The sequence below is a fragment of the Ammodytes marinus genome, assembly GCF_949987685.1.
Source record: "Ammodytes marinus genome assembly, chromosome: 8".
NCBI classification, from domain to species: Eukaryota; Metazoa; Chordata; class Actinopteri; order Uranoscopiformes; family Ammodytidae; genus Ammodytes; species Ammodytes marinus.
In genome coordinates, this window is record NC_137212.1 from 28,335,779 (window position 1) to 28,360,291 (window position 24,513).

The 24,513-nt window shown below is 44.3% G+C and overlaps 2 protein-coding genes across 4 annotated transcripts in view; one reads left to right on the forward strand and one right to left on the reverse strand.

The window, feature by feature from the left end:
• Nucleotides 1-34: 34 nt before the first annotated feature.
• On the forward strand, nt 35-6,748 carry traf3ip2l (TRAF3 interacting protein 2-like). 2 transcript variants are annotated; one of them, XM_080032615.1, is made up of 10 exons: nt 35-186; nt 1,150-1,289; nt 1,982-2,655; nt 2,814-2,856; nt 2,958-3,022; nt 3,106-3,203; nt 3,491-3,559; nt 4,388-4,504; nt 4,719-4,793; nt 4,963-6,748. In XM_080032615.1, exons 2-10 carry the CDS (start codon nt 1,249-1,251, stop codon nt 5,107-5,109), a joined length of 1,329 nt encoding a protein of 442 aa, XP_079888741.1. In that variant the 5' UTR covers nt 35-186; nt 1,150-1,248; the 3' UTR covers nt 5,110-6,748. The 2 variants fall into 2 exon arrangements, with proteins under 2 accessions (XP_079888741.1, XP_079888740.1); XM_080032614.1 differs by having other exon boundaries at nt 1,199-1,289.
• A 148-nt stretch (nt 6,749-6,896) lies between these two features.
• Nucleotides 6,897-24,513, reverse strand: part of wwc3 (WWC family member 3) — a 41,260-nt gene continuing 23,643 nt past the window's right edge. The window contains exons 6-23 of one of the 2 annotated variants that reach the window (XM_080032613.1): nt 22,432-22,561; nt 21,014-21,148; nt 20,241-20,314; nt 18,179-18,427; nt 17,803-17,892; nt 14,696-15,252; nt 14,070-14,190; nt 13,148-13,228; nt 12,961-13,047; nt 12,367-12,562; nt 12,014-12,169; nt 10,447-10,544; nt 10,214-10,361; nt 9,517-9,681; nt 9,300-9,392; nt 8,978-9,208; nt 8,751-8,878; nt 6,897-7,537 (exon numbers count right to left, since the gene is read on the reverse strand). In XM_080032613.1, the coding sequence (XP_079888739.1) occupies nt 7,471-7,537; nt 8,751-8,878; nt 8,978-9,208; nt 9,300-9,392; nt 9,517-9,681; nt 10,214-10,361; nt 10,447-10,544; nt 12,014-12,169; nt 12,367-12,562; nt 12,961-13,047; nt 13,148-13,228; nt 14,070-14,190; nt 14,696-15,252; nt 17,803-17,892; nt 18,179-18,427; nt 20,241-20,314; nt 21,014-21,148; nt 22,432-22,561 (2,806 nt within the window). In that variant the 3' untranslated portion in view covers nt 6,897-7,470. Of the gene's footprint in view, nt 7,538-8,750; nt 8,879-8,977; nt 9,212-9,299; nt 9,393-9,516; nt 9,682-10,213; nt 10,362-10,446; nt 10,545-12,013; nt 12,170-12,366; nt 12,563-12,960; nt 13,048-13,147; nt 13,229-14,069; nt 14,191-14,695; nt 15,253-17,802; nt 17,893-18,178; nt 18,428-20,240; nt 20,315-21,013; nt 21,149-22,431; nt 22,562-24,513 lie in introns of both variants that reach the window. The other variant, XM_080032612.1, reaches the window with a different exon arrangement.

Genomic DNA, 24,513 nt, shown 5'->3' on the forward strand with positions numbered 1-24,513 from the left:
CAGTTGCATAATTTTTTTTCATCAGAGTCGCAGAAAGCACGTCAAGGGACAGCTATAGGCCTACATGTATACCGATTATTACTATCAATGGTCTACACTGAAGTGAACGTCGTCGCGTCTGTTTACCAGGAAGGTGGCTGACGTAGGGCTACCTGGGGGAGCTCGTGAACTTTAATAGCAGCGACGGTAAGTTACACGTTACCTGTTGGTTTTCACATACCTTTTGTTTATGAGGTTTAATAAAAGCGTTTTATTTTTGCATATCTAGCTGTGGTCATTAAACTTTTTGTGTAACTGAGCATTTTCTAGCAAGTTTACACTTAAACTTCGCGATAACATGGCGAAAAGATGCCGTCAGTAGAATTTCGCGTAGGCTATGCTACACTTTATGCATGTCTGTGAAACTCAAGTAGCCTTAGTCTGTAAAGTGTGCTTCCTCACCTGTGGGTTAATGTGACTGAAGTCAGCACGGGGGAAATATCTGGGTCAGCTTCAATGGAAAGTGCAAGGAACAGAGTGAGTGATATAATTCTAGCGAGAACTAGGGTAGGGCTACTGGAAGGTGAACCCATCTGAGTTGAGGTTTTACAGTCGTTAATTAGGCTAACTTCCCCACCATTTCACCGAGAATAGGAGTAAAATCACACATTTTGGAATAATTGGTGTGTGTGTGTGTGTGTGTGTGTACATGTGTACAGTCTGTGTCTATGAGTGATGTCAGCGGGAAATGTTATAAACCAGGCCTAGAAAAGTAAGCAGGTTGAGGGGGCTGTCGGCTGGGAAATATCAAGCGTGTCATTACTCAGAAGTCCAAAGACACTTTATTTATTTTTTAAATTTAAATATTTTTTAAGTTTTGTGGTTGAGATTTTCCATGTGAGGATTGTGTCAGTTGGCGAGAGAGATATCATTGACTTATTCCCACATGCAGGTTGGTTATATTTCTTTTTGTTTTCTTCTCCTGAGTATTAAACCACAAGACGTTTAGAGAAAAGTCCGCTGTGTGGGAGACACTTTGTCATATAGTCTACTAAATGTGCTCACATGACAATCATCAAGACATCAACTGGAGCGTGGGCTGATTATTAAAAAAATAAATAAAAAGCTTATGAATCTCTATAAACACAACTGCTCTTCATGCTCATATAGGCCTATGCAATAAGGAAAACTGAAGCTGCTGTTACATTAAATCCGACAGCATATCAGCCTTATCCAGACACACATGGATGTCAGGAGGGAGAGGCAGTGATGCTGCCCACTTCAATCCACTCGGCTTCAGCACCAAATAGGTGAGTAGCTTACTACGCTGTCAGACGACCAACCAACGGCCTCTCTGCTGGTGTGTTTAGAAGCGTCTTTGAGTAAAGGGATGTTACGGATGTTGTTTCAGGAGGCCACTGTAGATCTCTCACCGTGATAAGAAAGCAGAGCACACGGTTACCCGCCAAAAAAGCACTGGAAGAGAGATACATTGTTTCCACCTGGCTGTGATTGGGCTTGATCAAGGGTTGCCCTCAAGATAACTTTTTGTTCATCAGTGAAGTGCCTTATGTGCGCTGAAAAAATAAAGAATCTTCAAAGTCACTCTGTGCCAGACATACAGGGGAATCGAAATGTTGTTTCTCTCTGAACAATGCAATATAAGATATAATTTATAAGATAAGAAGAAATGAGTAGGCCTAATTTATGAAATACAACAATTCTAAATAGTGTGCAAGGCAAAACAGAACAGTATAGAAAAAGTAAATTATTGAAATGTGTAATATGAAGAACATTATTTACAATATGTGCAAGTATTAATACAGAGCGTAGACTCTGTAAACTGGTGTGTAAAACAAAGCGGGTCCACATTTGCTAGCAATATGCCTGTTGACAGAGTCTAGGCTGTGTATTAACGCTGTCATTTTGACAATAAGCGTTCTCCAGAATCACTGACTCCACCTTTTTAATTGAATTGAATGGAATGTGTTTCTTGTGCCAGTCACTTCAGCCAGCTGAGCCGGTACCTCAACAGTCACCACAACACGCCTGAAGAGGACGACGAGACCATGAGCACGGAGGAGAGAGAAGCCAGCGCTGTCCACAAGCCTGACTGCAGCCCTGAGCCAGAGGACCAGCGCAGACATCCAGAGCACGGCCCCTACACTGATAATGACTCCCTGTTCTATAGCCCCAGGCCGGGCAGAGAGCAGCATGGACATAAACACGCTCTCCCACCGCCCGAGCCCAGCTACTGCGTGTACCAGCCTCCCGGCAGCCTACCGGTGGGCTACAGTCAGCCCACGCCCTTCCCCAGCCAGGCCAACGGCAGCTGGCTCCACCCCAGCTTTGCCAGCAGCGGGTCGGGGTATCCCAACAGCCTGCCGTCCTGTCCAAGCCACAAGGATTACTCGGGCTACTCTAGAGATAGCTGCCTGTCAGAGTGCAAGTCCCTCCCAGGCAGACACAGCCCCAGCATGAGCAGCTTAGAGCAGCCCTTCTCCCTGTGCTCCAACCCGCCGTCAGCCAACCTCTACCACCACACTCTGTCTCCGTACACATGCTCTCCACAGGGAGCCGCCTGCTGCGCCCAGCGGCCCGCCGACGCCTTCATCAGGGGGCCGGTGGCCAGCAAACACCCCTGGCCTCATTACCAACAAGTTCACGGCCAGTACTGTAAGTCTGCTGTGTATGCACCCTGACACAGTAACGGCTAAAGTGTCAGAGGCATTTTTTCTTCTTCAAATCATCGATTTTTGGAGCTGACGATACGATAGAGATATCACAATATTTTGCTGTTTATTTATTTATTTATTTTGTCTTTACTGCTTAAGATCCCGGTGACTGCAGACTACCTGGACCCGGATACGCAGACATGTGAGTGTGTGTGTGAGAATCCTGGACATAATATTTGAGCCTCTCAACTGGTGTTGCGTGTTTGTAATTGTGCTTCAAAATGATTTTGAACCTCCATGCAGGGGCCACAACTGTCCAGTCAAAGAGAAGCAGCCTCCTTACAGCACATCACTGTCTCTGGAGCAGAGTAAGTGTTGAACACATAATCACAGTAATGAGCAGGCTGCTTGAACACCTAACGTTTCATTAAGTATTTGTTCTTCTCCACAGGGAAAGTCTTTGTCACTTACGAAGCGGACAACGACAAGCACGTCAACGAGATCATCAACTTTGTGGCTCTGCTGCGACACAACGGCTTTGACACACATGTATGTAATGCTGTGGAATAGGGCCTGTGCTACACTACAGACAAAGAGCTCCAGAAAAGCTGAGGTGCAGCCACAATAGGTGTCCGGTTTTCAGCCAACTCTGTGAAAGCATTTGATTGGTTTATTTTACCACAAAAAATTAAAATGACCTAGAAAGCCTATTGCAATAACTGGCTAACTTCAGAAAGCTCTGCTCCTGGTTGCATTTTGTTGTTACAAAAGATTTTGACTCCTGTATTCCTGCCTGTCGGGTGTAATTTGTGTAATAAACTGTATATTTGTTTCAGATTGATATTTTTGAGCAGCAGTTCAGGAGTATAAGCAAGATAGACTTCATGGAGCGGTACCTCAGTGAGGTAAGAACAACCACATATGTTTTTAATTTAATACAAATGTCTGCCTTTCAGGTTCATTCCCATCGTCTTCCCCGGTGCTAAGAAGGTTGGTTGCATGCTTTGAATGTGTAATTATGTAACTTCTTCTAGGAAACGCATACCGTACATACCTAGAAGGATTATGAGATAATGGGCCCCTGGACACAAACTCTTAAAGGGCCCCCCACTCGTCCATATCCAGTCAGGTACACTGACTTTTCCACATACAATAAATGGCAAAAACATATTAAGGAAGTCAGTGTTTCCCACAGGATTTTGGGATACTATTGGAGGGACCCTGTACCTTGTTGGGGGGTCCGATTTTTTTTAATATATTTTATGTATACAAGTTTTTTAAAACACATTTTCTAACACAACACAGAGAGACAGGAACATACAAAAGACAGAATACGAAAGAAAATAACACAGACAGCCAGCGCTCACACAGTACTTTCTCTCTTAATGTGGTCAATGAAGGGGCCCCAAATATTTTTAAATTTAGAATGGGAGTTAGCCAAATTAAACCGAATTTCTTCAAGATACAAACATGCTATTATATCATTCAGCCACTTCTTATAGCAGGGAGGAGAAGTCGACTTCCACTCTCTTAAAATAACCACATATGTTTTTAATTTAATAAAAATGTCTGCCTTTTTTTTAAGTAGGTGAAAACTCCTTTTTAAATAAACTCTGCACCGTCGCAACGTTTTGAGCTGTTTTTTTCCTTCTGCAAGAGTGAAGCATGTTTTTATAAAGCAAGTCAACAGCAGCACAGGGATGAAACATGGTTGTGTCCGCCCCCTCATCCAGAAAGAATACCTGATCATCATCATCATCAGTCCCAAGTACTATGAGACAGTGACGGCTTCCCCCGGCACCATGCAGAACGATGAGAGGACCTTCAACACCGTCTACATACACAAACAGGTCCGGGGCCATGGCTGAAACATGCACTCTGGAGTCAGTGATTCTGGAGAGCGCTTTTTTTCAGTGCACACACACACACACACAGTTGGTCAGGTTGTTGAATCGTGAGGACATATTCACTGATTCAAACACATCTGATTTTGACCCAAGAATTCTCCAGAATCGCAGACTTTTAAATCGTTTGAATCTTTTCTGTCTTCTGTCGACGTTTTAGCTCCAGAATGAGTTCATCCAGAACGGAAGCAAGAATTTCAGGTTCATTCCCATCGTCTTCCCCGGGGCTAAGAAGGTTGGTTGCATGCTTTGAATGTGTAATTATTTAACTCCTTCTGGGAAACGCATACCGTACACACTACTGTACATTGTCACATCTACATCAGCACTTTACAACCTAATTAAACCTGCTCTCTGTGTGTGTGTGTGTGTGTGTGTGTCTGTGTGTGTTTTCGTGATCACAGTGTCACGTGCCAAACTGGCTTCAGAACACGCACGTTTACGGATGGCCGCGCGATCGGGACGACATTCTGCGGCGACTGATGAGGGTGGAGAAGTACAATCCGCCTCCTATCGGGGAACTACCCACCATTGTTTCCATCCCCATATAGAGAGACACACACCACTGACCTCAAGACACACACTTGGACTGAAACCTTTTTTTGGAGAAGGACTTTCATGCAGGAAGAGGTTTTGATGGTTGGACCCCCAGTGTAAATTGTTTTGTGATGTTAAGGGTGCTTTTTCGCCTGGGATGTGTTAAGCTTAAGTGTTCCTTTTTTAAACTCCTCGTAATGCACACAAACAGTGCAGGTGTTTACTGGTGTGAACTGGAGGCAAAGGGGATGGACTCTGCTGCTGGTCAACGTGCATCAAGCTCCGATTGTTTTACGGCATGTCCCACCTGCTACAACAGCGTGAGTAATGTTTACTGGTGCTACTCCAATTACTCTCACAGCCTGTACGTAGGCCTACTGTTTACTTCTTTAAAAGCATTGTTTCAAATGAACGCTTCTTGGAATTCTAACAGACATCCTCATAATTGGAATATTTTCGTTTGTTGTTACAACTTACACATGCACGTGTTATATGATAAAATATTTGACAGATGTGATGATGGTGAACATCCTGACGACGGCTTATTTGCAGAACGGACCAGCCATTGTTCATTTATGAGAAGCAAACAGTGGCAGACATTCTCTCCCCGTACACGCTGCGTCCGCTAGATTATCTTTCTCAGTGCAGTGTCTACTTGATAAAGAAACAGCTGCTCACCTGGATGGAGTCATTCTGTCTTAAGTAGAAGAACAATGGCTTAAAGGGAACGTCATTGGCTGTTGCAGTTACTGCAAAGAATATATAGGCTATATATTTGTTTAATTTGAAACTAGTTTTTTTTAACTGGTAAAGAAGGTACTTACATTCTGTATCACGCTGTTTTTGCACGTTAGCCCTTTTACTACAAGATCACCAGCCACTGTTGTGATGTTGTCTGACAGATGACCTAACTTAAAACCACTCAAACAACCAGAAAGCTTGATAGGAGTGAAACTGTAAATGGGCTAAAACGTGCATGGCGGTCGATAAGATGATCAAACACCTCAGACAGAAGTTGATGTTACATTTTGTTATGTGTATTGTGCACTGGAATCATTGTGAGTGTATTCATTGCAAAACAAAAATTGTCTGCTAATTCAAATGGATGGAGAAGTTCTGGCTGTTCGTGTTGGCCTGCTTCACAAACAGACATATCAGTGGTTGTGAAAGCATGGCCTTGAACTTGACAGGTAACCACAGACATGCAGAGACATGGGCCTGGTTTTTAGCCTGCAGGTCAGTGAGAGCATTCTAATTGGCAAGCAGCATTTTTTCCGTTAGGGGCGTGAAGCATTACATTTTAGTTCTCAAGTAGTGCTTTGTGTTTGTAGTTCTCCAAAAAAAATAGTTCCATTTTGACTCTGGAGGAATTCAGCCTGACAGCACTTTTTTTTTTGCCTCTCCCCCGTCGTGTGTGCAAAGTGTGAGACAGGATGTTGAATTGGAGATAAGTCGCTGACACAGCTGACTGGTGTGTGGTAGGGCTTCTTAAGAATCGGCAAGTTCAGACTCAAATGGGTCAAAGCAACCTGTCTGTGGTAACAATGACACATTTTAAGATTTTTTTTTTGTGTGTGCAGAATGTGATGTGTTGTTCATCCCAGCGGCGGTGAAATAAATGTATTTATCAATTCCTGAATCTGTGAAAAGAGAGCCGAGCGTCAAGACGTGGTTTAATGCTTTTTATCTTCACAAGAGGTAACACTGCAGATGTTCATACAGACATCATAAAAAATCTGAATACAGTGTTTCATATATTCATCCATATATTGAAAAGTACATGAAATAATATTAAGTTTAATAACATAACAAACAAAAAGGACAATGACATCTGTAATAAAAGTGGATTACAAAGTGACATTTGATGTAAATAACTCTTAAGAATTAGGGAACAGGAAAAACAAAAATCAGACAATAGTTCTGTTTTTAACTGTATGTAAAAACATTGAAGTGCTATTTGTTCAAAGCTACATAATACACTTAAAAAGCAGGAAGCGTTTCTTGTTTTTTTTTTTATTTCCTTCAAGGAAAAGTACTATAAAATAAGTTACAGTACAGTGAGTTTGTCCAAAACGACTTTTTGTTCCCGTCTTCCAGCCTTTGTTTTGTAAGCACAGACAACAGAAGTAACTCACACAGGAGCAAAGATACCGTTACCTTTCCCCCGGGAGAGGAAGTGATAACTGTGTCTGGTTGTGTTGGTGATTATAATAGCCGCACAAACACTTCTGAAAATGTGAAACCTTCTAATCTTCAACATCATCCGCGTGTCACCCTGCCTGGTGTCCTTGGGAAAGGAACAACTTTGTACTTCATGAGCTCAGAAAATTAGACAATACTTCATGTTTAGTCACATAATACAGAGGGGCAAGCTCTCATACATCGTCCGCTGGCAAAGGAGGTATGTTGAACCTTGGTCTAGTGAAAAAAGCCATCTTCTCTCTGTGGACAAAAGGAAAGAAAGAAAAAAAAGACGTTTTGATACTTTTTGTAGGATAAAAGCCTGTTGTCCAGCTCTGGTGACCACAAATATTTCATTCATACAATTCTCTGAATAAGTTGTCTTAAAAAAAGGTGGAGTCAGTGATTCTGGAGAAGGCCTGTCAAAATCAGTGAATATCTCCTCACGATCCTCTAGCTTGTTGTACTGTGTGCGGTGCTCCCAATATAAACCAGTGTGAGTACACAGCCTATGCTCTGTAAACTGGTATGTAAACAAAGCTAGTTAGTACCGTATCTAGCGATATGCGCGTTTACAGAGCCCAGTACAGAAAGGTTGTAGATCATGAGGAGATATTCACTGATTTTGGACTTGTGTGTTTCTCTATCAAAATCTTTCTCATTTACAGGTAGCTTGTAGGGTTTGACCTCTATGGAGCAACCTGTCCCTGTTTTTTTTACTTTATTTTGTCCACCCACACATCAGACAGTCCTGCCAAATGCTGAACACTGTTCCATTGTATTTCAGGTTGTAACTTGCCTAGGAATACAGCAACGTGCCAATAAAGGTGTTAAAGAGGAAAGAATTGATAGGAAGAAAAGTATTTTTTTTGTATGCTCAAATGTCTACACTGGATACTAGTCTGCCACAGAATTGACTTCAATATATGTTTTAGGCCGTCAATAAATCACTCAATGACCTAGGACCAAAATACATCTCCGACCTCGATTCCATCCTACGAACCCACAAAAGGTCTTAGGTCAGCTATTTTTCTGCCCTAACCTAGAATAAACTTCCTGAAGATACAGTATTAGATCAGCTCAAACTGGTTCTACCTTTCAAACTAAACTAAAGACCTTAATGTTCACTTCTGCTTTTAGCTGATTTCATCAATTGTATTGATAAAGCTTCAAAGTGAGACCGTAGTTTATGGCTTCACAACCTTACAAAATGTCCTCCGCTGTTACAAAGTCATTTGATTTCTTTCTCTTTGCATTGTGACTTTAAGGCTCTTTTATTCTTCATGTACATCCATGGTCCATGTTCTCTCCCTCTGTTATCCATCATTTTTCTTTGTAAATATGTCATGTAAGGCACTTTGAATTGCCTCTGTGTATGAGATGTGCTTTATACTGTATAAACAAACTTGCCTTGGCTATGAGAGCAAGGCAAAATCGCATCATGTTACAAATAAACCAACAAGCCCATCCCAACCTGAATGTCTGCACAGGCAGGGGCTCCTTCTGGCTCTGGCCCCTCATCTGCAGAACCTCTTTGGAAGCTTTCCTCAGCCTCCTCTCTGCTGCCTCCTCCTGACGCTGCTCCTGCTTGCTTTGGCCGGCCTGTGAGCAACAAAGGCCAACAGCAGTCAGCTAACCAAATGGAACAGGCTGAGTGTTGTAAAAAAGACGTCAGGCTCCTACTGTAAGTGTATCACTCGCCTGTCTCTGGGCCTCTCTGAGCAGGCAGCGGAAGCGCTCGTCCCTCAGGGCCCAGTGGGGCAGCTCCGTCTCCTCCCTGGCTTGTGGTTCTTCTAGCCGTAGCTTCAGCTCCCTCAGGGCGCTCAGCTCCTCCAGCAGCTGCCTCTGACGCGTCCTGCAGGCCTGGAGGTCCAGCTCCAGGTCCAGGGAGGTACGGGTCGGCTGCTCGGCCAGGGACGAGCGGTACGACTGCTGCTACACACAAACACATGGTCAGACACTAGACACTGAAGCATTCTGAGCATGTGTGAGATCCAGGGGAGGATTTATGGGATGCACGCACCTGCTTGTATCGCAACGTTCTCCTTTCCAATGTGTTCCTGACAAAGGGCGATTTCTTTGGTAGAGTTGAGCTGTCACTGTCGCTGCGATATAACTGCAAGGTAAAAATATTTTAATTCAAATATTCATATTAACTACAACAAATGTCTGTCAACACCGCTTACAACAGCCTGCGCTCAACATCCGTTCATTCATTTGATAGGATTGCAAAGACTCACCCTGCAGACGTACTGACTGCGAGCGCCAGGTGAGAATGTCTGAGAGCGGACGATGGTGCTGCCGCGCATGAACGGCGAGGCGTGCCCCCAGCGCCCCCCTCTCTCTTTGGGCCGGACTCGCACCGGCTCTGGGAACGGGCCTTCAGTCATGGTGGCCTTCTCCACCTGCAACAACACATCAGTGGCGCTTTTACACCTGCCGTGTTTGGTCCAATTGAAACAAACTCAGGTTTGTTTTCACCTTTGTTGAGAACACAATAATCGTACTTGGTTGTGCACCAAAAGTGGACCAGACAAGTGTACAGAGACGCTGCTTAAGAGGTGGTCTCGGTACGCTTCCTAACTAACACTGGTGAGGTCCGTTTGTGATGAGAACTTGAGCGGACTGAGTCAGTCCCCTAGCCAGCTACGCTAGGCATTATGAGATGAGGAAAACTATCTACTTTCTGTAGTTTCTTACATAACTACCTCATTGCTACTTGTTCTGACATGGCTTATGCCACTGCATTTTGGTTGTCTCCACCAACTGAATCTGACCAGAGGAAATGATATGTGCGAAAAAGAACCCAACCGTTTGAAAAACAAAAGAATGTATCATTCTTGCATCTGGTGCGAACCAAGGAAGCAAACTATCAGGTGTGGTGGTAGATCTGTGCACAGACACTTTGTGGTGTGAATGGAGGTTGAAACACTGCACCTTGACTGTGTTGAGTTTGCTGGTTGTCTGCTGGCAGCGCCCTCCGGTGGTGACACAGAGGCCCTCTGCACACAGGCCCTCTGAGCAGGCAACTGGGAACGCCGTGCTGTTGCTGCAGCCGCTATCCACCGACTCCGCCTGCCAACTCCTGCACACATACACTCACACTTTAACACAAGGAGGCAGAGTGAGAGACATGACTGACACAACTTGGTTCAAGCAAAATGCGTCACCTCTCGGATGCCTCGTCCTTCTTCTCGTGCCCTGCCTCCCGCTCCTCCTGATGGCTGCAGGTGGTGGAGGCGCGTGACAGCAGACTGCATACAGTGTCCTGTAACGTCACAGATCAAAGTGTCAAACACCATACATAACACAACCCACAGCCCTCCTCCCTGACGGTTGGTACATATTTGTTTTGCGATGCACATTCTTGTCGGCGACTAACTTTAACGATGTTACACACCTGCACACTGTAGGCGACAAGCTGCTCAACAACTGCACCAAGGAGGAATTTCTCCCAGAAGCGCAGAAAGATTTATGCTTTAACGCAGCAAACAAGTTATCTCATCCTGCAAGCTAGTGGATTATTCTGAGAACTCCTCGTCTTTCTAGTACTGACAAGTCATCGCTAAAATACTTGAGATGTTCCAACTCTTCAGATTTTCAAGGAAATCAACCTGGTCATGTGTGATCAGAGGGAAAGTGAGACTGTTTCATAAACATTTAAAAGATCCTCGTAGGAGGTTAAACGAAAAAAAATAAAAATGTATTTCATTTGTGAGTAACACTTATTTACATTATGAGATTGTCATTAAAGCGACTCTTACCTTTGGTGCATTTTTACACTTTTTTTGGATTAGGTTAAAATGGTATTAATAAGGTAATTACACTCTAAAATATAAAACAGACCCACCAGGAGTAAAAACAAACAATGAATTCAATCTCATAATATTATGAAAAATATATATAAAATTCAACCAATCAAATCGTTCGGACCGAACGATTTGATTGGCCGACAGACCTGTCTGTTTGCGGTCTGCTTCTGTATTGCGCATTCTCAACAAGAGGGTTTGTTTTGATTCCACGGCAGACAGTAGCGAGTAGCGACCATTGTAGAAAAGGCCCCAACGTTCATAAGTTACAGTGTTGTTATTTCTTACAGTGTGTTAAGATGTGTTTTGTTCAGTGTGGATAGCAGTCAGTTAGGGCCGTGACGTCAGTCGGCCAGAGAGCCTATTTAGTAAGTTTCCTTTCTCTTCTCCCTCGGTCAGATGTGTGAGCGTTGCCGCAGTAAGCGATCATTCCACATGGAAACGTGTTTGTCTGAGTTTAAATGTGAATCACCCGTGTGTGAGTATGTACATGCAGTCCCGATCGCTGTTATAATATAGTTTGCATGCGATTCGCGGGTCGCAACAGCTGTTGTAACGTCTCCTCACGAGCGGAGTTTAAACCTTTGTTCTTTTCCCGCGATCTATATGCGACTGTGCCTGTGAAAGAAGGAAAATAAAGAGCGGATAAAACCCTACTCCTCCTCTCCTAGTCTCATGCTTATAGTCTGACGCCTTTGGCCATAAGTGGTGTTCTGGCCGACACCTCTGAAGTGAAACCAGTGATACAAGCATGGAACGAGGGTGTGGGGGCATTGGAGGGAGGCGGGATGGTATGATAGTGCTGTAATTCTCAATTGCACGATGGATGTGAGTCCCTTTAAATGTTTCTGTAAAAGACTCCTCCCCCAGCCCTGTGATGCTCCTCCTGTGTGTTTATTACTGAACATATAGATAGACATGTGTTTACTATGGCTCTGGTTCTTGGCTCCTCCTCCTGGCCCTCGTGAAGCCTGCGCTGGCTGAGGCTCTTCTGCTCCGTGCCGCTCAACATCTGCACCCTCAGCCAGTGGTAAACCATCTCTGCACTGCCTTCGACCTCCGCCAGGCTGACCTGGGCCGTGCCCTGCAGGAAACACAGAGAGTGACGTTACTCTAATGTAGATATATAAGCACATCAGTGTTGTACAACATGTCTGAACAAGCCCCTCATAAAAAGGAACACAATGAGTGCAGCTGCTGCATCATTCATTCATAATAATCCACCATCACTGTAATGGTTTGCTTTGCTTCAGGGGGGGACCAGCAGCCTTTCAGACCCACCAGCAGTTCCTCCTGAGCTTGGGCTCCCAGCGAGCAGACGGACAGCTGCAGAGCACACACCACCAGGGCGCTTGCGGGGACAGGAATGCGGAAGCCCTCGTTGAAACTCATCTGAGACTGTGGCTCCAGCGCCGTACAACAGTAAAACGCACAGGCCCTGCCGGCGTCCAGTGGAATCAAGTGCACCTTCACATACCTGGACACGAGCAGAGCAATGTTCCCACACGTCAGATTCTTACTACTCAGTCACTCTGACCAAATTGTATTAGAGCTAACCAACTTAATGTGCACTTCATCTCAAGTAACGGCAGATCAAGTGGAACATGGCCAACTTTGTTATTGAGCAGAACTGCCCAAATGTTACAAACGTCTGCCAAATGATCTGAACTTGGCAAAAACAGAAAAAGCTAGACTAACTAGTTGCCCCTATTTCCAGGCTTTGTGCTAAGCTAAGCTAAGCTAACCATCTCACTGCATATTTAGCGTTCAGTCATGAGCGTGGCATCATTCTACTCCACTACAGGAAGGGGGAATAAGCAGATTTCTCAAAATGTCAAACTGTTGCTTTTAATCATGGGAGCTGAAAGTACTCACACTTTATAGCCGTCTCTCACAGTGGACCTGTTCAGGTTCTTGAGCTGCAGCAGATGTAGTCGCAGTGACTGACAACTGGACTCCCACCTTTTAAATGGAAAGAACAAGCAGCGGAGCATGGAGTTAGGGGTGACAGTGACAGCCACATACAGCCCTACACTAACTAACTAACTAACTGTTTACTCACAGCAGGCCCAGTTGGATCTGGGTGGGCTCGCACACAGACGTCAGCTCTTTCATGTACGACATCTCATCGGACTCCTCCGCCCTGTTGGAGGAACCACAAAACAAGAAAATAAACAGGAGTTTTTGGTTGTGTGTGTGTGTGTGTGTGTGTGTGTGTGTGTTATTGTAGTCGTGGTTGTTGTTGATGCATGTTCAACATGATGCAGTTTATTCGTTTGTGATTGTTTGTGGGTCTTGATGTTTTTTGTTTTTGTTTGCTTGGTTTTGGTAATTGTTTTCTTTATATATATATATATTTTTTTTTTTAATTTTTTTTTTTGTTTATATGTAACATGGAGAGGTCACTCGATAAGCCCATTCGGGTTTCTGACCTCTCCAGCACATACTCTTTTAATCTTTACATGTGTTAATGTATTTGTTGAGTGTGTTGAGTGTGTGCAAATAAATAAATCAAATATCAAAAATTTTCATTTGTTATGTTAAGTGGCTGTCATGGTTGCTGTTAATTTGATTCATTGTGTAAAAATAAATAATAATAAAAAATATGTAAATAAATAAGAAGAATAAACCGACCCTGTTTGATTGGAAACAAACCTTTTCGTATCCATCACCTAAAAGATGATCCAGACAGTATGATGCATGAGCTAAATATGTGTGAGCGTGATATTACTACCTATCTTTAACATGATTCAGATTTTAAAAACATTTCAAGTTCTAAAAATGCTAGAATTCTGCTCATGTTGTCATGGTGAGAAGAAGACATTAAAGCTGGAAGTGGCGTGTGTTTTTTAGTTGTTGCACTTTTCTCCTCCTTCACTAGAGGGTGCAGTTGCTCCAGAGAGCTGGGTGTTTCTCATGGTGTTGCTGCTAATGTTTTAGCATTAAGCTGGGGTGGAGGGGGAGGGTGGGGGACCTGCTCTCACCTTCTGCCCCAGGCCTCAAACACACCACTGTCTGTGGCCAGAGCGTCCTCAGACACGCCTGCTGACACCCTCCTGGCTCTCCTGCCACTTCTGTTGGCACTGTTTCCCCTCAGAGTCACTCCTAAAGAGGAAAACACACATAGTTTAACTTCAGCTAGGGCTTCATTGTTGGGACAAGGATCAGATGGTCTGACAGTTGGGCTTGGGCTTGTGCTTGTGTGTGTGTGTGTGTGTGTGTGTGCTCATGTCGATCTTGACAAAATGTTATTGTTTGTCTGTTCATAAGCATTAGTATAATCAGCTTTTATTGTATTGTTAGGTGTTTATTGTTAGGCTATACCTTGTGGCATTAAGCACATATTCTTTACATTTGATAATTTTTTTCTACATAATCTTTCTATTCTAAATTGGAGCAGTTGTACAGCACCAAATTTCCTCCCGAGGATTAATAAAATATTTCGGATTCTGAATCTGATTACCACCAGTCCAGGGACAACAGATAAAATAGCCTCCTGGCTAGTTCAGGCACATTTTTACATTTACATTTAAAAAAAAATTTTATTTGTGTGCATTGTCCCTGCTCAATAAACCTACAATAAATAACGAAATAGATGTGGTTGACTTGCCTGCCTGGGCCTGGGCCGTGTTACTCTTGTTATCCAGCTGATGTGCTGTGGTGGGGGCGGTGCTGAGCGCGTCCTCGCTGCCCAACATGGCTGTGTGTGAGCTGGGTTGAGACTGGGCCCGGATGCCCTCCAGCAGACCTCTACCAGCCTGCTCCATGTACTCCTCAGTCATCTGGGTGAGAGGACAGTCCTGAGGGGCAGAGTGGTAGGGCGTGTCCATGGGAGAGCTGGGCGGAGACAGGGAGGAGAGAGAGGAGCGAGAGGAGAGGGAGGCCAGGGACTGCGGCGTGTTGTCGTGGGAGCGTTTGCTCTTGCTCTGGGACAGGGGGTCGGGCGTGAACATGCAGCCCCCCTCCCTGGACACGTTCTCTGGGGACAGCAGGTAGCGGAGGTGGGGCTCCAGAGGCTCGGCGGTGCCCTCGTACTGAGGCAGGCCGTAGATGTCGCTGAAGCTGATGGAGCTCAGGGAACCACGGCTGGACGCCAGAGAGCCCCGACTGGAGGCCAGGGAGCCGCGGCTGCTGCTGGAGGACACCGTCAGAGAGCTGGCTGACATGCTGCAGAGACACAGGGGAGAAAGACGCGCGTCAGAGAGGACAGAGACAAGGGTTGGCTTTAACAAACGCAGTTCACAGGATAGTTTTATTATTTAATTTTGTCATTGTTGGAAGAAGGAACTGCTTAAAGCTATACTGTACGATCTGAGAGAGCTAGCATGATTTGAAATTAGCTTGTCCTCGGAGTTCCGTTTAACTCCTCCCTCTCCCCTCGGGACTCCCTCCCCCACCCCTCGACACACAGCCGTGCACGAGCGCTGCTGGCTGCACTTCCCAATTGCACTGTTTACCAGTGATTGTTAACATTTAACTCACACATACAAACACTCACACATAGGCTACATGCAGAAAAGGCCCCAAAGTTTATAGGTTACAGTGTTGTTATTTCTTATAGAGTGTTGAGATGAGTTTTGTTCAGTGTGGATGACAGTATAGCTGTCAGTTAGTGGCCGTGACGTCAGTCGGCCGGAGGGTCTGTCTAGTAAGTTCCTTTTCTCTTCTCTCTCGGTCAGGTGTGTGAGCGCGCATGTTGCCGCAGTAGTCGACACAGTTGAAACGTGTTTATGTGAATCACCCGTGTGTGAGTGAGTACATGCAGTCCCGATCGCTGTTATAAGTTACAGTTTATGGATGTTATTGATGGCCGCGATTCGCAGGTGGCAACAGCTGTTCTAACGTCTCCTCACGAGCGGAATGTAAGCCTGTGTCTCTTTTCCTGCGATCTATGCTGCTGTGCCTGTGAAAGAAGGAAAATAAAGAGCGGAAAAACCATACTCCTCTTCTCATGCTTATAGTCTGACGTTTTTGGCCTTAAGTGGTGTTCTGGCCGACACCTCTGAAGTGAAACCAGTGATAAGCAGATCAGCGCGGTACCGGTAGGCGACATCCACCAGTTTCCTCCGCTACACTAGGCTACATGATGAAAGATACAGAGCAGTAGCCTACTTAAAAATATAGCCTACTATTTAATCTTTGGGTTTTGGGGAAAGTAGCAAGTCTTGTCAAGTCAAAAGGCTCAAGTCACGAGTCATTGATGTTAAAGTCCAAGTCAAGTTGCAAGTCTCTTTACATTTTGTCAAGTCGAGTCTCAAGTCATCAAATTCATGACTCGAGTCCAAGTCATGTGACTCGAGTCCACACCTCTGGTAACTTCTGTGTAGGTTCCATTGTGTAAGCTTGTTATGCTACTTCCACTAGGTCTAGTCCACTGCCAGGTAGCCTACTACGATATGGCACGAACGCTTTCTCTGCCCTCCGTGAACGCGCTCAGGCTCGCACACAGAGGGGAGAGAACGCGCAGGATTGTGATTGGTTCTTTAGATACGGGTCCATCGTCTCCGATTGGTCAGCATTTTAACAGGTTTATAGAAGGTACAGAATTTGGGGGTTTTTCGTTTCTTTTTCATTGCCCATAAGTCATTTATTGCTGTTGGGGTGTAAAAAGCACTTTTCACAACATATTAAAAAGTGCATATTGCAGATAATCTCCTATGATGCCTTTAATTCATAAGCTCTGCTGCCGTTTGTATTTCTGTTTAGTTTTATTTCATATAGACTTTTTATTCCTATACTAATAATAATAATAATAATAAATTTTATTTATATAGCGCTCTTCTCTCACTCAGAGCGCTTTACAAAAACAAAACAATAAACAAACAAAAATGTCATGTAAAGTTGGGTTGGTGGGTGAACTAGGGGTAGGCAGAGGAGAAGAGATGGTACTTATGTTAAGAGATACTGACTTATGTTTAGGCAATCCTACTCCAATCTAACCCTGCGTTCCGATTCGCATACTCTTTCTTTTTTCTATTGTACATACTACATCCGACGATAAAAAGAATCTAGTTAGGATGCAGTAGGCATACGATTGGGACATACTTTACTCTCTTATTTCATCATAACATTGCGCCTTGATCTTGCCTCTTGCTTTCATATCTGTCGCATCCCCTTTTGTTTTCATATGGAGGCTCCGTTGATGTGATGTCACTTCAGGTTTGCACTGGATTATGGGTCAGAATCCCCCAAATAGGATGCTGTTTTCAACACTATAAATCTTGTCTTTCTTACCATCCTAAATCTGGCCACAAGAATCGGGACATACTAAATCTTTTTTCTACCATACTAAATAGTAGAAAGTATGCGATTCGGAGGGAAAGTTTTCCTTTTGTTTTGTTAACCCTTGGCCTTCCTGACAGACGGGGCAGCCTCTGTTTTTGCCTGTAATGCTGGCTGCTCTGTACTATTGATGATATAATCCCCTGCCCTATCATTTTCTCTAGATTTTGTGTAAAGGTTACAGGTTCTTGTCTATTCTGTGTATTTGTCTTTGTCTAATTGTAAAAAATAATAAATAAAACAAATAAAATAAAATAAATAAAATAAATAAAATAAATAAAATAAATAAAATAAATAAAATAAATAAAATAAAATAAAATAAAATAAAATAAAATAAAATAAAATAAAATAAAATAAAATAAAATAAAATAAAATAAAATAAAATAAAATAAATAAAAGGCCACAGGTGCATCAAAGCATGGGTGTGTGCGTCACCTCTTGAGCTGGGTGTGAAGGTAGGTGGTGATGCGCGTGGCCTCCTCCAGCTGTCTCAGCAGAACGTTCCTCTTCTCCTGCTGCAGGATCCTGTCAGAACGTTACACAGAACAACATCAGTTAGAATCAGATGGGTTAAATGAGTCTGTGGTTTGCCATTGTGCTCACAGTAATATGTGTGGCTTATCCTACAAACCAAAACAATGATGTATACATATACTGCCCATACACAACCAATCTACCCCCCCCCCTCCCCATACTGCACCTTTAACGAGATCCTTACAATATCTATTCTGACAAATCTAAAATGATCTGCTGGTAAAAAAAAAGTGAGAAATAGTATAGCTGTGATCCCAGAAGCCCTTGCGGCGCTGACCTCTGATTGGCTCCCTGGCTCTGGGAGCTGTGTGCGCGGTGCACCTCCTCCGTCAGCCTGTGGCGCTCGTCGTCCAGCTGCAGCAGAGTGTCTGCAGTGTGCTGCTGCTGGCTGAGCAGGGTGATGTCCTGCAGCAGGGCCTCCTTCTCACGCAGCAGCTGCATGAAGTCCCTGTCCCTGTCGGCCTCCGCCCGCCCAGACCAGCTCTCACTGTCCAGCTGTGCTAGCTGGTGCTGGATACTCTGCACCCTGAGGGGACAGCAAGGGAGGAGGGTTGGAAAAAGGCAAAATGGCATGTAGGCTGAATTCTCTCCTTTCACCTGGCACTGTGCGATTGGCATGGGTATAGCTGGAGGATGGATACTCAGGGGGACAAGCTAGAACTACTTGGTTAAAAACAGTTGTTACATGAACTTTTCTGCACACTAAGTGAAGGGCAAAGGGCACGGTGTTCGCATGTTTTGATTAAAAATCTAAATATCAAAAAGGAAACAAACTTAAAGAAAACAGATATACTATACACACTGACTTTTTTCTCCATTACAGTGATGATACTACTTGTGATAAGTCCCCACATAATATTATCCCAGTAATGACTGACTGGGCGGCTACATACCAATTATGCTATGTCATAACTTCTGTGTACTCTGCACAGGTGTTTGTAATGCAGAGTCAGCAGGACGTCAGAGCACATGTTTGAGCCGAGCACACACTTGATGCTGTGTCTATAATGACAACATTCAGTGCACTAATATCCACCTGAGCCATGCTGCTGCATCAAGTCAGTGTGCTCACAGGTGTGCGTCGCCTCCGCGTTTATTCAGACAGAGTTAAATGGGACCTCGGCTCTGATGAAATGACTGTGTTTATGTTTGCTGGATTTCAGACAGAGTGACTCAGTGACAGAGCATGCAAGTTTCCACAGGTCTCTCTCCCTCCCTCCCTCCCTCCTTCCCTCTCTCTCTCTCTCTCTCTCTCTCTCCCTCCCTCTCTCTCCCTCCCTCTCCCTCTCTGATGTCATGGTTGGCATTGCTGTTGCTGGGTCACTACAGCAACATGAATCTTGAACATAAAAAAAATAGAATAGTGCACGTAGCCAGCGTAATAACGTGGTGACTCTACTCATGGTTGCAGCTATCATTACAGTACAGTCTTACAGCTGAAACTTAACCTGTCCAACCAGGAATGTATCATCAATCTACTTATACATTATTATTTAAAAGAAAACCTACTTAAATTGAACTAACCGACTTCAGATGACCACAAACTCCCCGTATCCTGGGCCACTGCAGCTCCAACAAAATATCCGAACAAAAAGGAACGATATGTAAATACAGTGAAAGACTGATGAATACTATGTAACCTATGTTGTAACCTCATGTATGCTTCTTGTAATGCATGCATATTGGCTGATAACTGATGTTGATTAACCCCTTAGGTGAAATTTGGTATTGAACTTCAAGACATTTTTTAATTACACAATGGCATGGAGGCATTCAGGTCGGCGCAACAAAAAAGCATCCAACTTCAATACCCAGCCCTACATAGCTTTACTTAACCATAAGCAACCCCTTTTTCTAAACTAACTCAAGTTCAGGCTTTGTATTGGCATAACGTGGCCTGGCCTATAGGTTTGGGGCAGGGATATATTTAACCAAACTGTGTGTGTATTAAAGCACCTTGCGGAGGAGCAGGGTGTTCACCCAAGCAGGCGGTGGGCCAGTGCTCTCTCTCTCTCTCTGGCTGTGTGCACAAAGGCAGCACACAGTCAGCAGCAGCAGCCTGGCCAGGGGAAGAATGTGACCACCCAGCTCATTCCACTGGAACCAGACATATCGCTCAGCAGCCACGGACACCGGGCGCAAATACTATTCATAACAGTCTAACAGGCCCTCCCTACTGGCCGCACTCCCACTGGACGCCATGATACAGGCCCTGAGGAACCAGAGGGGGGGGGGGGGGGGGGGCTGACCAGGGGCATGTGTGTGTGTGAGTCAGTGCTGCCATGCCGCTGTGTCATAGTACTACGCCTGATAAACAACAAACAGTCGGGCATACTCACTTTTTCTTGGCTTCCTCGTACTGCCAGTTGACTTTCACTTTGTCCACTAGATGGGAGGAATCTTGGGAACCATACTAAAAAGAAAAGAGAGAAGGAATTACGTAACAAACAGGTGGAGAATGATGGCTCATGGGAACTAGCTTGTTAGCCACTTTTAGCCATTACTCATTTCAGATATTCAGAGGGAGTATAGAGAGCAGCCCGTGGCTTCATCTAGTCATCATTTGAGCAGCTGATCCTTCCTTTATAGCAATTTTTTTTTTAAGTCTGACAATGTGCCCCAGACAAAACTGATTCAAAAAAATGTCTCATCACTCCCCAGTTGGTTAGCCGTGTGCTAAAAATTAAGCCCTGTATTATTAGCATAGATTTTTTATTTTTTTTTAAATTGGCAACATTCAAAGTCTGCTGGATAAGCTATCAGCAGCTCCTGTTTGCAATGCTAGCTATGGTTGTATAGACAGCTATCACTGGAAAACTTTGATACTGAAGAAAGTTAGAACTTAAGAGATTCTTAGGCAAGTTTTACAGTTAGGCGAAGCAAAGTTGAAGTCACACTGAAACTAAAAGTATGTGCATTATGTTTGTGCATTCAGATTTAAAGGGAAAATGCCCCCGAAAAGAGAGACCAAATGTTGCCGCAAATTACGGAACACACCTCACATCAATCTCCAACCCCCCACCCCCTCTTCCACATGTTTGAAAGGCCCTGTTTTAGGGGGACAGAGGGAGGAGCAGCAGTGTCTGGTACATAGACTGTACATGTCTCTTACCTCTCCCATGATGTCAGTCTGACAGCCCGTGTCACAGTACTGCTGCAGGTCTGTTCCAGTGCTGTTCACCACGTCGCCGGCCGACTCGCCCACAGACAGGCTGCTCTGGAAGTTCACCGTCAACTTCACCAGACTCTGTGACACAGAACAGAGATTATCATGTGTATTATAAATATAATCTGATCCAACAATATAAAAGTGATAAAAGTGATAAAAGTACAACAAAACAATTGGACAAAAAAATAAAATGCTAACTAAGTAGCCTAAAAGGTGGAGTCAGGAATTTTGTATAACACTTGTTGTCAAAATCAATTTCTGTAAAAAAGGGGATCCGCTACCTGAACGTACTGTGTGTGCGCTGAAAAAAAACCCTGGTGTTAGTTCACAGCCTAGGCTTCGTAAACGGGAATGTAAACAAAAGGGGCCCATCGCAGCTAGCAAACCTGCCCGTTTACAGAACTTAGGCTATGTATTAACACCAGCATTTTATTCACACACACAATATGGACAGGTAGCTGATCATTGGGCGATATTAACTGATTTTGACAACAAGCGTTTTCCTGAAACACTGACTCTACCTTTAAACCCTTTTTTTTAAAGATGGATTTTTCCCTTTTGCTCATTTCAAATCCTTTTCATATATATTTTTTTTTTTTTTTTTAGATATTTTTTTGGGCATTTTTATGCTTTTATTGATAGTGCAGAGAGACAGAGGTGAAATGGGGCAGAGAGGGGAGTGACATGCAGAAAACGACCGCGGGTGGGAATCGAACCCGGGTCTGCTGCTGGGCCCGGCCCGGGAGGGGGACGCCTTACCAACTGAATCCTTTTCACATTTAAAGAGTGTCATGTGCCTCCGGTATGTGTTTCTAAATAGACTGACATTGCCAGGGTAACACCTCTGAAAACGTGACTTTACAATCAGACTGAGTCATGGTCTATTATTCATTATATACTCCATACTACAACTTTTTGCTTTGTTGACAAAATCAAGAGATGTGGTCGGTGATTCAGTCTGGAAATGTGTGTTTTAACAAGAGACAGTGGTGAGGAGCAACAGAACAGTGGAGGGTAACAGACACTAGAGGTCAGCAAAGAATACTCCAACAACATAATATATCAGGATATGAACAGGGATGGCAGGATGTGGAGGTATATCTTTTGGAAACCAACCCTGCGTTCCAATCCCCATACTTCCATACTATTTAGTATGCCAGAAAGAGATTTAGGATGTCCCAATATATGCAGGTCAATTGTAGTATGCTGAAAAAATACATACATGCCCCACTAACTCCAATTGCATTTTGGAGTCTTGCGTCTTTATTCTTGACATTTCTTAAACTCTTCTGTACTTTAAGTATGTAGTGTAGTAAAAAGAAAAAGTATGTGATTTGGAACGCAGGGCAAAAGTCAGATACCTGGATGAGGTCCTGCCTCTCCTTCTGGCCTGTGCTGATGGCCTTCTTGATGCTGCGCAGCTCTGTGAAGATGGCCTGGGCCTCGTCCAGCTTGTAGTTCGTCTGACTGCACGACATCTTCCTGTCAATCCTGCGCCACAAACACAAACATTTGAATTAGCTCACTCTTTTTTATCAGGGTCCTACCCGGTTGATTTCAGATCTAGCCTTTAGATTTAGCACACTTGGGCATTTGCAACAGCATTACATTACAGATGTCACAGTTTGGTGAAGTTCCTGACTCCTGTCGTAGATTAGGTTAACATGCTCTTTAACAAAAGCAACATGCAAGCAAAACTTAAAATCACAACAAAGAGGGACAGCGGGGAAAAGATGCTGTTGCATTATAATTGTCAAGTCTGGGATAAAAAGAAACTAAAACCCCGACACCTGACCTGAATACTGAAATGTAAATGGAAGTCTCAATCTGTTTCAAATGAGGAGTGACACCTCTCATTCATTTACCAGCACCAGGGGGTGGGTGCTTTATATCGGAAAGGAGGTCAGTGGAAAATAAGTCATAAAAAAAATATCTTCAGATGAACGTCTGAAGTATTTCTGTGTGGGAGGACACATTCATGAAACACTCAAGTGGGTTTTTTTTAGACTGTGGTCAGTCATGAAACACTGACAATGAATGTGAAGGGCCGGTGTAAAAGCTAATCTCTGTTTCCACATGCAGGGATATAGGTTCAGCCTTTTAAAGTGATGCTTTCAAAGGCTCCTCGTTTGGAGAGGAAATCTCAGCTACGGGTGAAACAACTACGACCCATCCAGAACCTATTGGACTTTCTCTGTAGATTAAAGAACAGGTCATGTGATCCGATCAATGTGCTGCTCTCCTGCTTTGATGCTAATGGTCTTGTATTCTTCAGTGCGGGTGAGGGTGAGGGGGGGAGAGTGGGGTTTATGTTGGTGTGTTGGTGCCTGCTTCATCACTGGGGCCTGGCACGTGCCCCCCCCCCCCCCCCCCTCAGTCACCACAGCCCGCTTCCTTCACTCTCCTTCAACAGCAGGTAACTGTTCATCCACCCAACCCTGCCTCTTCCTCCCAAAACAAGCTGGGCTTTGTTCCCCCCCGCCCCATTGGCAGGACCTGGGAGTTTATATGTTTAGCAAAACTTGAAAAAAAAAGGCCCTACCCACCCCTCAGTGCCTGCTTGTGTTGAACCCCATACCCCACCCTGTGTACCGTAAAAAAAAGATTTTCTTAACAAGCGAGAGGTTTTTGGTTGATAAATTCCATAAAACGCCTGGCTCAGACATTGGTTTTGGTGTTCAGTCGGAAAATATGTGTGAAGTTTGCGGAGATCAGTTGGAATACAGATGAGCAGAAGGGGTACTCTCAGGCTAAGCTGTCCAAAAGAGATACAGTCCGGTCTCAAACTTCTGCATTCTTTCAGTGGAGCAGTGACGATTAGAGGGGGGGGGGGGGGGGCGTCTCTACGTCACAATCTTGTTTGTTTGCTTTATCGGACGCGACATGGCGTGGAGAACAATTAGCCATATTGCTGACAACGGCTCAGATAGGATAAACAACAGCCCCAGGGTCCCACTCCTGCCCTCAACCCTACTGGGCATAAAACAACCCACAAGAAACAGCAGGACAAACACACACACACACACACACACACACACACACACACACACACACACACACACACACACACACACACACACACACACACACACACACACACACACACACACACACACACACACACACACACACACACACACACACACACACACACACACACACACACACACACACACACACACACGCAAACAAAAGGCACACAAACAAGCAGACAAAGGCACACAAACACACACAAACACACACACACACACACAGGATGCGTCCATGTTTTCTGCAAGCTGTGTATTCTCCTGGCTATTCTGGGAATCACTCGAGATGTGTTTTATCTAAAGAGATAAGGAACTCTTTTGCCAGGGCTCAGGAAGTGCAGAGGAATTTGCTGCCAGATATCTCTGTTTTTGAAACCGCTCTCGGGCCCACACCTCCCTCCTCCTCCCTCCCCC

Coding starts and splice junctions, on each gene's coding strand:
- traf3ip2l (XM_080032615.1), top strand. CDS start 1,249: ATGCTGCCCACTTCAATCCACTCGGCTTCAGCACCAAATAG. Junction 2,656..2,813: donor ACAAGTTCACGGCCAGTACT/GTAAGTCTGCTG, acceptor TTACTGCTTAAG/ATCCCGGTGACTGCAGACTA. Junction 3,204..3,490: donor ACAACGGCTTTGACACACAT/GTATGTAATGCT, acceptor TATTTGTTTCAG/ATTGATATTTTTGAGCAGCA.